Consider the following 15,196-nt stretch of genomic DNA (forward strand, 5'->3'; position numbering starts at 1 on the left):
ATTTGCGTCAGGTTTCAAGGTGGTGAAGGTATGCCTAGTGAGGGGTAGTTATGTCTTTACATGTCTCTTGGGAGGTACAGGAAGCAAAAGCCCAGGTCAGATTTAATGGATCCACCAAAAACAGAACAGATTTATTGGACAGAAGTACAACGCATAATCTTTTTTTTTTTGGCAACAGTTCCATTGAAATAATTCTTATCTCATGCTGCCACAGAGCATATTTATCCAAATTATCTTGATATCTTTTTTTCCCCAAACAAAAGAAAAACTACTTGGTTATGCTGGATGTTTTCTAATCACAACGGAAAGGATAACTATAAATATTACTTTGGTAAAAAAAAAAACTAAATATTACTATCAATACCCATGTTCTTCAAGAATACAATTTCACCCGTAACTCCGTAAGCAGTGTTAAAAGAAAGAACAGAAAGTAACGCGAAGAAAACAAAAATGTCCACACGACTGTCCTCACTTCTGACCACCAGCCTCAGTTGGTTCAACCACCTCAGCTTCTAAAGTTTCTGGGGTATGGGGCTGGGTTACTGTGGACTGGAACTGACCAGGTGTGGACCATTTACCAGTGAGAGCCATACCCATCATCTCATATATCTTCCCTCCAAGTTGTGCTGGATTATCAGGCTGCACACCAACAAACAACCAAAAGATACAAGTTTAGGATTTCGCAATGGAAACTTAAATGACATTCACTAATATGGAGCCATGAGTTTACCGTAAAACCACTGGAAACCAAAGCAGCATCATACAAAAGATCAATAGCTCTTAGGGCATCTTCATCGTCGGGATTTGTTTTAAATGCATCCTGAAAATTATCCATCAAGATTACGTTACCATAATTTCAATTTGTAATCATTACAAAGAAAAGAAGTGGGGATTCTCCATTTATCGTACATCCAAGTTCCTGATAATAGAATGGTCAGGGTTGATCTCAAACACCCTTCTGCTCCTCATGAATTCCAAACTGGATGCATCACCCATAGATTGTGCCTTCATCAGCCTGCAGTAAGTTTGATTACATACTGAACTATGCACTCAAACTTTCAAAATACATCATTTAATATCAAAGAAAAAAGATGACAACCTTTCCATGTTTGCAGACCAACCAAATTTTCCAGACACCAGGACACAAGGTGAAGAGCTAAGCCGGTTTGAAATTTGCACACTTGCAACTTTATCTCCCAATCTTTTCTTGATCCAGTCACACGTTTGGCCAAATTCCTGCTTCATTTCCTTTTCCTTTTCCTCATTCTTATCACCTGCAGAAAGAACAAACTATACATAACAAATTTGAACATTAAACAAGAACCAAGCTACGAATTCACACCATTGTCAACATTAAAATTGGCTCAAAAGAGAGACTAACAAATATTTGGTTAACTAAACACGAGTGTTTGTTCAATCAAATTATTGAAAGTTTAAAGAAGAAAGAAGTTAACCTAGATCCAAGTCTTCCTTGCTAATGTCAACAAAATTCTTTTCCTTGTATGATTTAAGATTTTGAATAGCAACTTCATCTATTGGATCCACCAAAAACAGAACCTGTAAAATTACATTACAAAAATCACCAATATATTAATTGATGGAAATAAGTACTTAAAATTTAAAAACTAAAAAAAAAAAGCTTATACTTCAAGATCCTTCTCTGCAAGTTTCTCCAAGAACGGTGTGTTCTTTGCACTAGTCACACTGTCAGCAGCAATGTAATAAATATCCTTTTGATCAGGTTTCATGTTCTCAACATATTCATCCAAGCTGATCAGTTCTTCATCACTTTGGGACGAGAAAAAACGAAGCAAGGGAGCAATACGTTTGTGATTCTCACGGTCTTCAATGCAACCCAATTTCAAGTGTTTGCCGAAGTTCTCCCAGAACTTCTCGTAGTCCTGCATACAGAACAAGTGAGTCGGTAAAATTTAACAGGAAAAAAGGCCATCCTTTTAAAAAGAGCTTAAGAGAAGTTATATAAAAAAAGACCAAAAGCTGATAGGATATATATAATGTTGATATATCTATAAGATAAAGCCACCTCAATTTATCCTAGCTCCTCTACAACTTAAAGAAAAAATGAAAGCAAACTGTATACAGTTAACAATTTTCAAAATAATAATATACCTCTTTGTTCTCACTCATGGATATTCCCAGAATCATGTCAAAAGCTTTCCGAACTAGACGTTTCCTCATAATCCGAACCTTCAAGCACCACAGTAAAAAAAATTAAGCAAGATGAAACTGGTAAGGAATTTTACAAGTGTATCCTAAATGAGAGATTCAGATGTAAAGTGTAAGAATATGCGTGTTGCCCTATCTACTTACTATGCGGCTCTCTTGAAGAATTTCACGTGACACATTGAGTGGAAGGTCATTTGAGTCAACAACACCTTTGACAAAGCTTAAGTATCGGGGGAACTGTTTAAGCAAGTAAAACATTAGTGAAGGATAAAATTATCAGAACACCGTCCAGTTATTCAAGGTTGTAGATAGCAAAGTGCTTATACCAGTTCTCCATCAAAATCATCTGAAATGAACACTCTCTTCACAAAAAGTCTTATATTCTTGGTCTTGGGATTGATTATGTCATCCTTTCCAGAGGGAGCGAAGGCAGGAACATAAAGTATAGATCTAAATTCTACCTCACCCTACAATAACAAACATCATCCACACATTTATCAATAAAAATAACCAACACAATATTAGCTGGCAAATTACACTATGAATCTCCTATGGACATTGGAGAAAAATTGATGTTCTCAAGCTATGTTTTTCAGCTAAACTCTGAATTTGCATCAACAAATAAAAAAATCCACTATACACAACAAGATGGAACTTGAGACAATTAAATCCTTACCTCTGTGGTAAAGTGTGATGATGCTAATGGCTCCAGGTATTCATTAAAAGTCTTCTTGTAGAATTCATTGTACTCCTCCTTAGTGACTTCTTTAGGATTACGAAGCTGCATAAATAGAGTAATGCCACAATCTTCATTCAAGTAATAAATTTTCAATATAAGTGCAAATCATGGAATTGGAAATCATAAAACTCACCCAGATTGGTTGGGTGTCATTTGTCAGCTCCCAATCCCAGTACCGCTCAACAACAGTTTTAGTTTTCTTCTTTTTCTGTCATAACAATGTGTCAAAGACTCAGTCATGAGTCAATGAGTAAATTTGCAGAAGCTACACAATCACACATTCACATTCAACAGAATACTTGATTCAGCATATATGCAGAACAATCAGATTGTCACCTCAGTCTTATCATCTTGATCATCCTTTTTGTCTTCAGCTGTATCTTCATCAACTTCCACCTGGAATGAGCCCAAAAAGGATGAACTTAACTTAAAATAAGTCAATTTTTACAATCTAGAAGGAATGTACTTAACTTAAAATGAAAATAATATGGTCATAGATAGTGCTATCAAACTGAAAAAATCTGGATTGTAGAGCCATACTTCTTTGGTGTATCCCTTTTCCTGCCATGTGTATATTGGGAATGAGACAAATTGTGAATAGTTTTTCACAAGTTTCTCAATCCGCTCTGGATGAGCAAAACCCTTGTCGTCCCTCTGAAAGATAGCAATGGGCAAAAAGAAATCACATTTTTAATTAATCTCAGGAATAAAGAAAACAAAAAAAAAATATTTGATGGTCAAACAAGGAAATTATCAACATGCCTTAAGATACAGTGTAAGGCGAGTTCCTCTTGGAATCAGCTTCTCGGGATCTGTCTCCTCAGATATTGTATATGAGCTAGCATTTGCCTCCCCTTCCCAAACATATTGCTTATCGGATTTTGGACTCTTTGTTGAGACAACCACCTTCAAACAACAAAAAATTATATAAATACCAGATTAAACAAAAATATTTAAGAGCATCACATATTTACTTTTACAAAAATGCATACCCGATCAGAAACCAGAAAAGCAGAATAAAATCCCACACCAAATTGACCAATTAAGTTGTTGTCACCACCAGCATCCTTGCTATCCTTTAGAGCCTTCAAAAACTTTGCAGTTCCACTTTGAGCGATAGTTCCAAGACAATCAACTAGTTCTTGCCTAGTCATACCAATGCCTGTATCACTGCATAAAAAACATAAGTTACAGCACCAACTGAAATGACAAACTTTTAATCAAACATTAATCATATTCATAGCTATTTCTCTTACGTAATACTGATGATCCCATTATCCTTATCAGCTTGAATTCGGATATCAAAATCAACTGCCTCCTTCAACAGTCCAGGCTCTGTTACACTCAGAAACCGCAGCTTATCCAAAGCATCACTTGCATTGCTGCAAATGAAAATGCATAGATAAATATATGGGACAATGCAGAATTTCATAATATTCAATCAATACCAAGACACAGGCTTCTCTATTTTTGGATTTTTCAACTATCTATTTGGAAATAGTTTTCCAAAAGAAAAAGGAGAAACTTGAATACAAATTTTCAAAACAGATCCTTCAATTACTTGCAGCATGTCTGCAGGAAATCATACATGATACACCACAACCACAACAGCGCTTTAAAAGGGTGTAGATAAATATATTTGCACCAATGAAGCATAAGCAAAAATGCTCTATCAGACAAGACATATGCAAATACTACTCAAGAGCAAAAGAGCATACCTGATAAGCTCCCTAAGAAACACTTCCTTGTTACTATATAAACTGTTAACAATGAGGTCCATGAGGCGACTAACCTGCCATAGCCAAGGATGCATATATATTATCGAAAGTTAAGCTATGCTCATGACACTAGACTAGACATGAAATATAATACCTCAGCTTGGTACTCATATCTCTCGGCGGCTGCTGAGGAAGAAGATTCTGCAGCAGTTGATTCATATCGTTTGCCAAAGAACAAATCCCTTTTCAAGTTTGAGGAATCAAATGTGGATCTATCAGAGCTCATAATAGAAAACCATCTAGCTGCTTTGGTGTCACTTTCACCCACCTGTGACTGCGATTGTAATTCCAGAACATCAGTAAGTTACACTACATAATTAATTAATGTTATCTAACTGAAAAGGAAATGGATTGGTAGCGGCGAATGAATAGTAGGGATTATGATATGAAGAGTAATTTGTAAAGCCAGAGAGAAAGAAATGAGCACCTTAGCTGTTAAGTGAGAAGAGGAAATGGGAGCAAGCACGTCCCGGCGAAGTGCGCCGCCACCGTAGCGCAGCAAGGCAGAGCGAGTAGTAGTAGTAGTAGTGGTAGAAGAGAGTCTCTGCATCATATTGAATTGAATTGAATTGAACTACGAGAGAGAGAGAGAGAGAAACAGCGTTTGTTTGAAAGAAAATTTGGTAGTAGGGTTTTAGAAGGGGTTTGCTTGCTTCGATTGAAATATGGCGTTTTGGAAGCTTCTCGATGCAGCTCGTTTACACACTTCCCTCAACAATACATTTCCCTTTTCGGTTTATTTTCTTTTTTCATGCCTCGTTTCTTTTTTTACTTAATTTGTACGACTATTATAATTTCTTTATCCTCCTTGTCAATATATAAATGTTCAGAATTCTTTCTTCTAATTCAATATGTTATTTTTCTGGTTCTCACGTAATTAAAATATTTTTTTTTATCTCAACACTAAACTTATAAAAAATATCATATTTTATATCAATTATATACATAACCAATATAAAAAATATTATATTTTTACACTTATGTATAATTATGTAAAAAATCATCATAGTTTATTCAAATTTACATTAACTCAAAAAATAATATATTTCAACTTATGAAAATAAAAAATGTATAATAGATTTTACACAGACAAATTTTAAACATTTTCATATTCATTCATAAGTATTAAAAACATAGTTTAGCATAATAATAATAATATTTATAAATTAATGTTTTTAATCAAAACTTTCATCGCGACCATATTCTTATCTCTTGAGAGTTGAGGCCAATTTTCTTTCACAATAAATAAAACAAAGATTGGAAAAGATCATCTCACTGATAAATGGACATGGTGGGAGAAAGGAGGCTTTCGCAACGGTCCAGGAGGCCAGGCCCATTAGCATGAGGCCAGGCCCGTTTCCATGGGGTTATATGTCAAGCTGACAAAACTTGGTTGGGTGGTGGATGGAGTCTATGATTATTGAATTGGAGGCATAAGTTTTTTTAATAAAAATTCAAAGAAATAATAAAAATAGATAAAAAGAGGCACCGACAATATTTAGTGTACAGTAAAAAATCGAAAGAGTGAAACTCCAATAGAGTTGAACCAAAATTAGAATTGCGAATCTTATATAAACTATTTTAGTGTAAGAGGCTTGCTTCCTATCATACTTAAATGTAAAATAATCCAAATGTATTGAGATTTTTTCTTTACAAACATTTAGTAGAACAGAAAAACACGCCAATGATATATTGAATTATTAACATAGATCTATTAAGAGAATTAGAGAATTACTGCACAACCTTAAATCACATGCATGCAATTTTATTTAATCGTAATTATTCAACTAGATCCTCAACGTCTAAGAATTTTCTTAAGAGTTGTCCAGTAAGCAAAGTTTTTAATAGTTTTAGAGAAATATCATTGGTGCACATAAAAAGATTAATGATTTATTTGTAGATATGATTTACTCAATTCTTGTAATTGATTTTGTACTTAATGAAAAAAAATTGCTATTAGTGCATCTTAAATTTTGAAAAATGTTAAGTATTTATGAATAAATATCAGAATTTAGTTGTTATTTTTAAATTCAAAATATTGCCAAATATTTTTTAAAAATTATAAATATAATAAGATATCATCAGTATGGCATGCCATATATTTTCTACCTTTTGTACTTTTAATTTCTTAAGAATATATTAAGAAATATATAAGTCCAACTAAAGCCACCTTGGGATACTGCCAAATAAATAAAGAGCACAATATAATTGTCGTGTTTGTATGTCTCAACGCACGTGTTTAGACATAATTATAAGTAGGTGATTTGATATTGGAGTAGAGCATGATAATTTCATGTTTCTACAAAATTTATAAAAAAAAAAAGATTTTGATCAATATAGCAATTATAAGTAAAAAAAAAAACTAATTGCAAGTTTGGAAATGACTACTTTCGAGGAAATAATTACTGCACCTTTTTCAGTTTTCTCGATGAAAATAAATACTATTTCTTTAAAATAAGTTAAACTAAATACATATGATTTATTACTGAGTTTTTGAAAACAATTTTAAAAGCTTTAAACTTTAATAAATATACAATAAAAATGTTTAATGCTTTTAGCGGTCTTAAAAACAATTTTTTTATATATTTCAATTAATGAAATGTAAAATAATATTTGATTAATGTGAATCTTATGCAAAAAAAGAAAAAATATATCAGTATATCACTAAATCACAGTTCATATATGCGCGTATGTTACTTTAGGTAGTACTTTTTTGTAATAAAAGTATTAAATTAAATTACACGCCCATAAAATTATTTTAATTTATATCAATTTGTCACTTGATAATAACTTATATACGAGTTTATGTAACTTTGGTACTACTCTTTTCTTCTCTAAAATAAGAGAATGCAAATTAAATTACAGTAGTATTACACATCCAAGATGTATCAAATACCAATTTAATATTTGAAGAGAACACGAATCTGTGAACTAAAGTCCAGCTACAATTGAGTTACGTTCATTACTGCCTTCCTGACATGGATCAAGCCACTGCAAAGTACTGTTTTCTGGCCTATAAATATGACGAGTTATTTTTGTATAGGAAAGATCATATACAATTACGAATGTCAAATGTCATTCACATACCTTCAAGGGGGAAAAAAGAAAAGCGTAACTGATACAAATCCTCCTTGATTATTGATACAAAATGATGGAGATCGAACATAGGGTTATTATGCATCTATTATACAAGGTACTAGCTGGGGAAGCAAATTAAGACAAACAGTAGTAAATATATTTACAGATGAAGGGAAGTATCAACGTCTGAGGTATCAAAATTTCTTGATGTTGATGCTCCCTGTGGCCATAAATTGGAGGATGGAGGTGGTTTCATGTTCATGGTGTTGTGATGATCACCTTGCTTGTTTGTGAAGTTGAGGCCAAGAGAAAGAGAGTCATGGAGAGTTGGCCTATGTGGAGCCACCAACCTTGGTTGTTGTTGAGAGTTTTGTGATGATGAGGAGGTGGTCTCAAATGACAAGAGTTTAAGTTGTTTCCCCTCTCTTCTTTCTTTCACCTTCTCCAACTGTCTAAACCTTTCTTGAAGAAGAGCAATGGAGGAGTTCACAGTGGTAGGACTAGGATCATTGCCTTGCCTACCCATTTGGCAGTGAGTAAAATTTTCAATCAGGTGTCTTCTTTATATTTTGGTGGGGTTTGGCATGTAGTGGTTTGGAAGTGCATGTATAGGAGATAATCATTTTTAGCTGTTCATCGTTTATTTTATTCATTTGGCTCCTTCTTATTGATTCCTGATGATAGCAACAGAGATTAGAATCGACTGCTGTTGGAGAACATGCCAAATAGATAATTGCTAAAAGTTAGTATAGGGGAAGGCAGGGCCGTTGGATGTGTGGCCAAAGGGACTTTTTGAAGGAGGAAAAGGGTGAGAGGTAGAGTCCAAATTGATGATGCTGAGTAGCATTTGGAAGGAAGTATTGTGGAGAATAAATGGTTAGGTAATGCAATGCTTATCTGGGAGGAGATGGTACTTCTTTGTTTGATCTTGCTGGTATAATACCCTCCCGTTTTAATAAGCATTAACTGTTGAATGCACTATTCTTGTTTTGGAGCTGGAGGGAGAGTGTGGTGCTGTGCACAAGAGACAAAAGGAACAGAGAAGGAATATTTTTGGAGTTTGCCATCAATGATTAAATTAGTCCTAATGTAGAGTCCATGAAGGAAAGACAGACAACTCAATCTACGGTGTAAGCATATGTTTTGTTTAACGATACACTCTAGCTACTTTTAAATTCTAGTTATATATAGTTGTAATAAATGTCCATATTTTTCCTTGTGGATTTTGGGTTGATATAAAGCCATAAAGCTTAGTTTTGTGAAATTTTAACCTGGCAAGTTGCTAAATTCATGTCTCATTTTTTTCATCTATAACCTGTAACTGTAACTAGGTAGGCTTCATAGAAGTTTGTGTTTGGAATGAATTTGATTGTTTCTTGACCAAATGCTGGATTGTTCACCATTCTTCTAATTAACATTGAGTCTTTAGGAAAGGAAAAATTTGAATATTGGGTAGTGAATGGGTTTAGTGGAGCTAACAATGTATATCCATGATGGGATTATCTTTAAAGATGAGATATTTTTTGCAATTTGAATGGTTGTGGTCTTGTGGAGTATCAATTGGTTATATGCATCAAGTTGAGGTCTTTGAATTGATTTGTGTTTTGTTAAATGATTTTATATGGTTTTTGATTTGACTTGTAAACTTGCAGGAAATGAGTAGGTTAAGTGTTAGAAGACAAGCCATGCAATGATTGTTTCTCTTACAATTGAGTACCAATTAAAGAATGAGTAAGAATATGGCTAGTTTAGTTGGATGGTAAAGTTGGATATAAAATTTCATAACATATCTTAAGTATACATGCTTATATGCTTAATTAATTCAGTGAAATATTAACGGTTACGATTAGTTATTCGAATAAACATTAAATTTTAAGAAAATAAATATTAAAAATAGGAGCAACTTTTTTACTCTTTAAACTAGAACACTAAATCCGTGCAAAGCATCAGTTGTGAAGTTTCAATTTAAAAAAATATAAAAAGTTAGTATACAATGTTACACCTATCCTATTGCTGGACATTAGAGAAAAAAAATCTAGAGCTTTTATACCATGCAAGGGAGAATCAAATTTTACTATTTTACCTAAATTTTCTTGAGTAAGTTTTTCAGTCAACATAGTGTTTACTATTTTACCTACATTTTCTTGAGTAAGTTTTTCAGTCAACATAGAGTGATCTATATGGGTGTGTTTGGGACAGTCACACAAATTAAATCATTTCAATAATCAATTATAATCAGAATCAATTTTTATTTAGATAACTTTGTCAATAAGTGATTTTTAGATAAAAAATTATAAGATTGATTTTGATAATTAAAAGAGAAAAAAAAGTTATAAATTCGAATCATTTCACTGACATAAATTAACAAATTACTTCCTTTGTCTCAAAAAGACTAATATTTAAGGTATTTTCACACATAGCAATAAAGTAAATATTCTAAGAAAATTAATATATATTATGGGATAATTTTATTAAAATTTCCTTCTTCTTTCTCTTAATTTCAATAAATTTATTATTAAATTTTCTAAGACAACATTGTTTATTACAGGACAAAATTGAAATAAATGTTTAAATATCTCATTTGAAAAGTGAAAACATCAATTAATTTGGAATTTTTTCAAAGGCTACAAAAGGAGTAATAACTAACATTGACCTTTAAAAAAGAGTGATTTTAACTGATTACAAAGATAATCCAGAGATACATTGAACTCAGCTAAACACAATAACTAAGCTTGTTAGTAGAAAAGTAACAATCATTAAATGCTCTCCTATTTCCAACAAAAAGGTACAGTAAGGGGTTTTTAAATTGTTGCAGGGTCGTTGATCACACCCAGGAAATCATCTTTTATGCAGAACTACAAAAAAGAAAAAAGTTATGCATTATATCAGTTAAATGAGTTCTAGAAAACATTGAAACTGAAAATCAGATAAATATTCAATATCCAAAGGAAAAAATGATTTGTATCTCGTTATTTGTCATTTTAAAAACATGACACTGTCACAGTTCATATCTATAGTCATACAACCGAACGGAAGGAAAACATAGGCTAAGCATGTTCAAGAGTATTAAAACTTTATTAGCATACAAACTAGTATCGTATGCTCGCTAAAACTTCAATTAGGCTACAAGGCCTAGACAAGAGTTCTTTTAAGACATGTTCACACATGGCATACAACATAATCATGGCAGGAACAATACAGTCAACAAGTAACATCAGCAATGTGGTAAACATATTATCATTTTCATTGCATGCAGTAACTGGAGAATTTGTGATCACAATTTTCTCACAACTTTTGTGAGTCACAACGTTCAAGATTTTAGAAATGAAGTAAAGCTGCACCATTGAATAGTAATGATTCTTGCATACCACAAAAGCACACGGTAAATTCATAACTCCCTCAGGGTAGCAAATAACTTGCTTGGTAGTAACCTTAATATTCCATGTGGATAACTTTTGAAATGGATAAAATTTAAATAGTGATAAAAGAGTTACCAACACAGTAAATTACTAGCTAATGGAGCATAAACTAGCATTCCACAAATTTCTTTACTATTATAAATTCCTCCACAAATTTCATGATATGCACAAATACTAGGGCTAAGCCAGTGATCATTAGCTAAATATTAAAATTAGCAAAAACTAAAAGGCTCTTTTGGGAGGAATTTAATAATTTATAATAGTAAAGAAATTTGTGGAGAAACAAAAGCTATATTTGCTACTGAGCTAAAAATGCTTTCCTAATCATTCAAATTTCTCAAAGCAGAATTTAGCATAAAGCTAGGAGTTATAAGGTTGGCTGTAGGTGAAGGGAGAAGGGGGGGGAGGGAGAGGTCATGGGTTCAAATCCCTCCCGCCAACATTCTAACAACTAACATTTGCTTATATATATATATATAAAAAGAAGCATAATATATATAGAAGAGACATAATATATATAGAAGTACAATTTCAGTAGGATCCACTCGAGTCCCGATTATCTTTAGCCTCACTTCACTATCTTTTTGAATCTTAACCTGCAAAAGACCAATCGATTAGTAGTATAAATAATCATAAAAAAAAACAAGACAAAAAAAAAAAGAAAACAATTTGCTCTCTTCTTTTCCATTGAGGAAGTTATAAATGAGATATACTGATCCATCTGAAGTAGTGTAATTTGGCAAGTCTCCAGACTGGAACTCCATATCATCCGGAATCAACTAAGTGGGGCAAAAAGGGTCTTAACAAACAAAAATATATATAAAGGTAAAAGTACCACTACAAGTTGAAAATTATCCATTGCAAAGTAATGGCATATTCTATCTTAAATTAATTTAAAAAGAAAAGAAAAGAAACAGAAAATAATCCTTGGTAATTCTAAACATTACCAATACAAGGAATAATTGGCTGACAATGATCATCTTAAAAAAAACAAACAATACAAGGAATTTTTCCTGTGTTTATGAAAACTGGATTCATGCACCGGTTATTTCTATTTGGCCAATCTCAAATTTGCACAATCATCTTTATTCTGGACCCAAAACTGCTACATCAAATAGTTACAGAAGTCCATTGACATAATTAAGTTTCGAGCTGAATAATTCATTTCATGGTCAAGATCTTCATGCTAATAAAAGTCATTTCTCTTGGAAAAGAAATCAGATAGGCATAATAACATTAACCCATGCTGTATGGGTACAAATATACATATATGATAAGGATACATCCCATACGCAAAGACATATTACATTAAATAAAAGAAATTAAGAAACAGGTATGACAATACATAATATTATATATATATATATATATATTTGAATGAATTTATCTATATGTGGTCATCCTATCCTACCCCAAAATCCTGGCATTCTCACTCTCCCAAGTTCCTATGTGATAATTTGGAGGAATGGAGGCTGCCAAGTACTTCTGAGGGGGATGGATAACCCAAAACCTCATTCATAATATTTTGACATAGTCAAAAAACTTGCATTGCATTCCAATAGCAACAATAATAAATGACAAACATAATTTTGGCTTTCAAAATTGAAAACTTGCCTAGCATTCCAATGACAGGAACAATAAAGGAAAAAAAAATCAATATTCAAAATGAGGAACAATAGTAACAATCTTTTAGATATATAACATGGAGATAATAGAGACCACTTCTTAAAGATTATTAAAGACAAACTTACCTGGTTTGAAACAAAGATTTGGACAGGTCCAGCTTCAGCAAAAAATCCCATCTGCACAAACAGAACTCAACAGTCATAAACCACAATCTCCACAAGTTAGAGTTACACAGCTTGATTACTCTAACGAGCAAGGAACTGTATAAACCTTGTTCACCATGGTATCAACAGCTTCTATGTTTTCTATCACGAATTAAGCCTGGAAATGGTCTGAAGACAACACATTGGTACTTAACTGGAAATGTCACAAACCCTGTTCCATCATGAATCAAGCCTTTCCCTATGTTTTCTATCCCTGTAACCGCCACCACAAATTTATGTCTACCACTGCATAATAGTTGAAAATCCAAATTTTACATCCATCTAAGGTCCAAATCAGTCACTTAAGGATAAATACTTTTCTCTGATCTAAATTATGTATTGTCCAAACAAATGCACAAGAAAAATTACTCTTATTAACATGTATTACTGGATAGTGGGTAAAAAACAAAGGCTCATGCCAGAGGGCAAGGATGAGATGAAGGGTTCTTAACTCAGGGAATTGAGTCCTAGTTACTTGAGGTTGGGGATTTGGGTTATTGTGATTATTTTGGTGTTACTTTATTGCAATTGCAGATGTTTCTATCTTGAGGTGGCCTTTCAAGCGTACTTTTATTTCATGCTTCATTGTTTCTTTAAGTTTAATAAGAGAGAGAAACCCAAGACAAAGTTAGCACTTATTCATTGGGTAACTGTCTGCTAACTTTCACAACTTCAAGCATCTCGAAAAGCTTATCATTGTCAAAGGACTCAAGTTAAGGGAGTGTATGAGAGAAATAGTATGGTTAACTGATTAACTTATTTCATCTTCTTTCCCATTTTAGCACAACTCATTTTCTAGTGGAAAAAAAAAATATTGAAAGGATCTTAAGGGGAATCACCTGCAAGTGCCTTTCACATCTTTCATTAGTTTGGAAACAAGATTATCACGAATGTTACAACCAAAGTAGCGAGGATGCAGCTGCATCTTTCGCTCCAGCACTATGTGGAAAAACATTTTCGTGTTTCTTCTTTTCCCTCCCTTCTTGCCCAATCTGGACAGCTAGTTACTTACTACTGGCCGAAAAACACAGAATAAGAATAGATTTGGAAAATACAATTAAAAAAGCTCAAATGCATATATCAGAATGGGAAGTAATGCATTACTAATTTTTATCACAAAAAGTAATATTACCACATACAATTATGCGGAACCCACTAGGGTCGGCCTAGTAGTGAGGGATTGGAATAGTGTCCATAAGATCATAGGTTTGAATCTCAGTGTCATCATTATAGACGCACAACAACAAAAAATATACAATTACGCATATAAAACTGACGAATGGAAAATCCAATGAAGGTTATGTTCAATATTCCTGAATACAGTGCGAAACAAAGATTGTTACACTAAAAGCCAGCAACAGAACACAGAACACACACAAAAACAAAAACAAAAAAAAATGAAGCCTTTTAAGACTCTGCTCAAGCAAACAAGCACTCTGGATCCAAAATGAAGGGCAAAAAAATTTCAAGCTTTGGCACACAAACAAGAATAACCGGAAGAGAATGCACATTTGTGATGAAGAACAGTCACAGTGAACAAGAAGCAGAACCAAGAAGAGAAGCCATAATAATTTTCAAAGGAATGAGATGTTTAGCTATGTTCACACTCTCACGTCCACGCAGAAAAGTGAAAACGGTAAACTTCAATTTGAGTCACCCTTCCCGAACCTCGAGTATAATCCCTAAATCCCACATAAATTGTAACTTATTAATTTATTCAATTATTAATTATATTTATATTTAACAGAAATTTAATTTATTACTACATTAACATTCTTTTTTGAAAAATTAAAACAATAAACACTGAATAAATAATCCTTACTGATAATTTTTCTTTTTTATTTAGCATGATAACAGAAGGGTATTTACATTAGATTACTACAATAGATAATTCACTAAGGTCAACTTATAATGAAAGGGTCATTAAGTAGTTTGCAAGACAGTTTAGGTTTAAACTTTATTTCTGTGTACACCAAAACATATCGCTGCAACTGATACAGAACTTTTAATTTGTTGCTTTACATTCTCATTGGTTCCGATAAAAAAAATTAAAAAAAGAAGATTAGTATTGAGAAAGAAATTGGAAAAAAAAAAAGTAATTCGTGATTTGATTTCACAAAGAAATGGGAGATTAAAAAAATCTAAAATCGTATGCTATTTGTATTC

General features: G+C 32.8%; 2 protein-coding genes and 1 pseudogene across 2 annotated transcripts; all 3 read right to left on the reverse strand.

Annotated features, from left to right (window-relative positions):
• Positions 1-276: 276 nt before the first annotated feature.
• Positions 277-5,429, reverse strand: LOC114385378 (heat shock protein 90-6, mitochondrial-like). The gene is made up of 19 exons (XM_028345427.1): positions 5,132-5,429; positions 4,799-4,978; positions 4,645-4,718; positions 4,183-4,308; positions 3,919-4,096; positions 3,689-3,832; positions 3,467-3,580; positions 3,263-3,322; positions 3,060-3,134; positions 2,864-2,968; positions 2,514-2,654; positions 2,332-2,424; positions 2,131-2,208; positions 1,647-1,901; positions 1,455-1,557; positions 1,100-1,274; positions 910-1,015; positions 731-820; positions 277-639 (listed from the first exon to the last, which is right to left on the reverse strand). Exons 1-19 carry the CDS (start codon positions 5,255-5,257, stop codon positions 469-471), a joined length of 2,394 nt encoding a protein of 797 aa, XP_028201228.1. The 5' UTR covers positions 5,258-5,429; the 3' UTR covers positions 277-468.
• Positions 5,430-7,603: 2,174 nt separating this feature from the next.
• LOC114383733 lies at positions 7,604-8,333 on the reverse strand. Its single transcript, XM_028343465.1, has one exon. It carries the CDS (start codon positions 8,306-8,308, stop codon positions 7,943-7,945), a length of 366 nt encoding a protein of 121 aa, XP_028199266.1. The 5' UTR covers positions 8,309-8,333; the 3' UTR covers positions 7,604-7,942.
• Positions 8,334-10,392: 2,059 nt separating this feature from the next.
• LOC114382993 lies at positions 10,393-14,792 on the reverse strand (annotated as a pseudogene).
• Between the last annotated feature and the right edge of the window lie 404 nt (positions 14,793-15,196).

This window comes from Glycine soja, chromosome 14, assembly GCF_004193775.1.
Source record: "Glycine soja cultivar W05 chromosome 14, ASM419377v2, whole genome shotgun sequence".
Classification (NCBI taxonomy): domain Eukaryota; kingdom Viridiplantae; phylum Streptophyta; class Magnoliopsida; order Fabales; family Fabaceae; genus Glycine; species Glycine soja.

Coding starts and splice junctions, on each gene's coding strand:
- LOC114383733 (XM_028343465.1), bottom strand. CDS start 8,308: ATGGGTAGGCAAGGCAATGATCCTAGTCCTACCACTGTGAACTCCTCC.
- LOC114385378 (XM_028345427.1), bottom strand. CDS start 5,257: ATGATGCAGAGACTCTCTTCTACCACTACTACTACTACTACTCGCTCT. Junction 1,275..1,454: donor CAAGGAAGACTTGGATCTAG/GTTAACTTCTTT, acceptor TTCTTTCTGCAG/GTGATAAGAATGAGGAAAAG. Junction 821..909: donor CTATTATCAGGAACTTGGAT/GTACGATAAATG, acceptor GATAATTTTCAG/GATGCATTTAAAACAAATCC.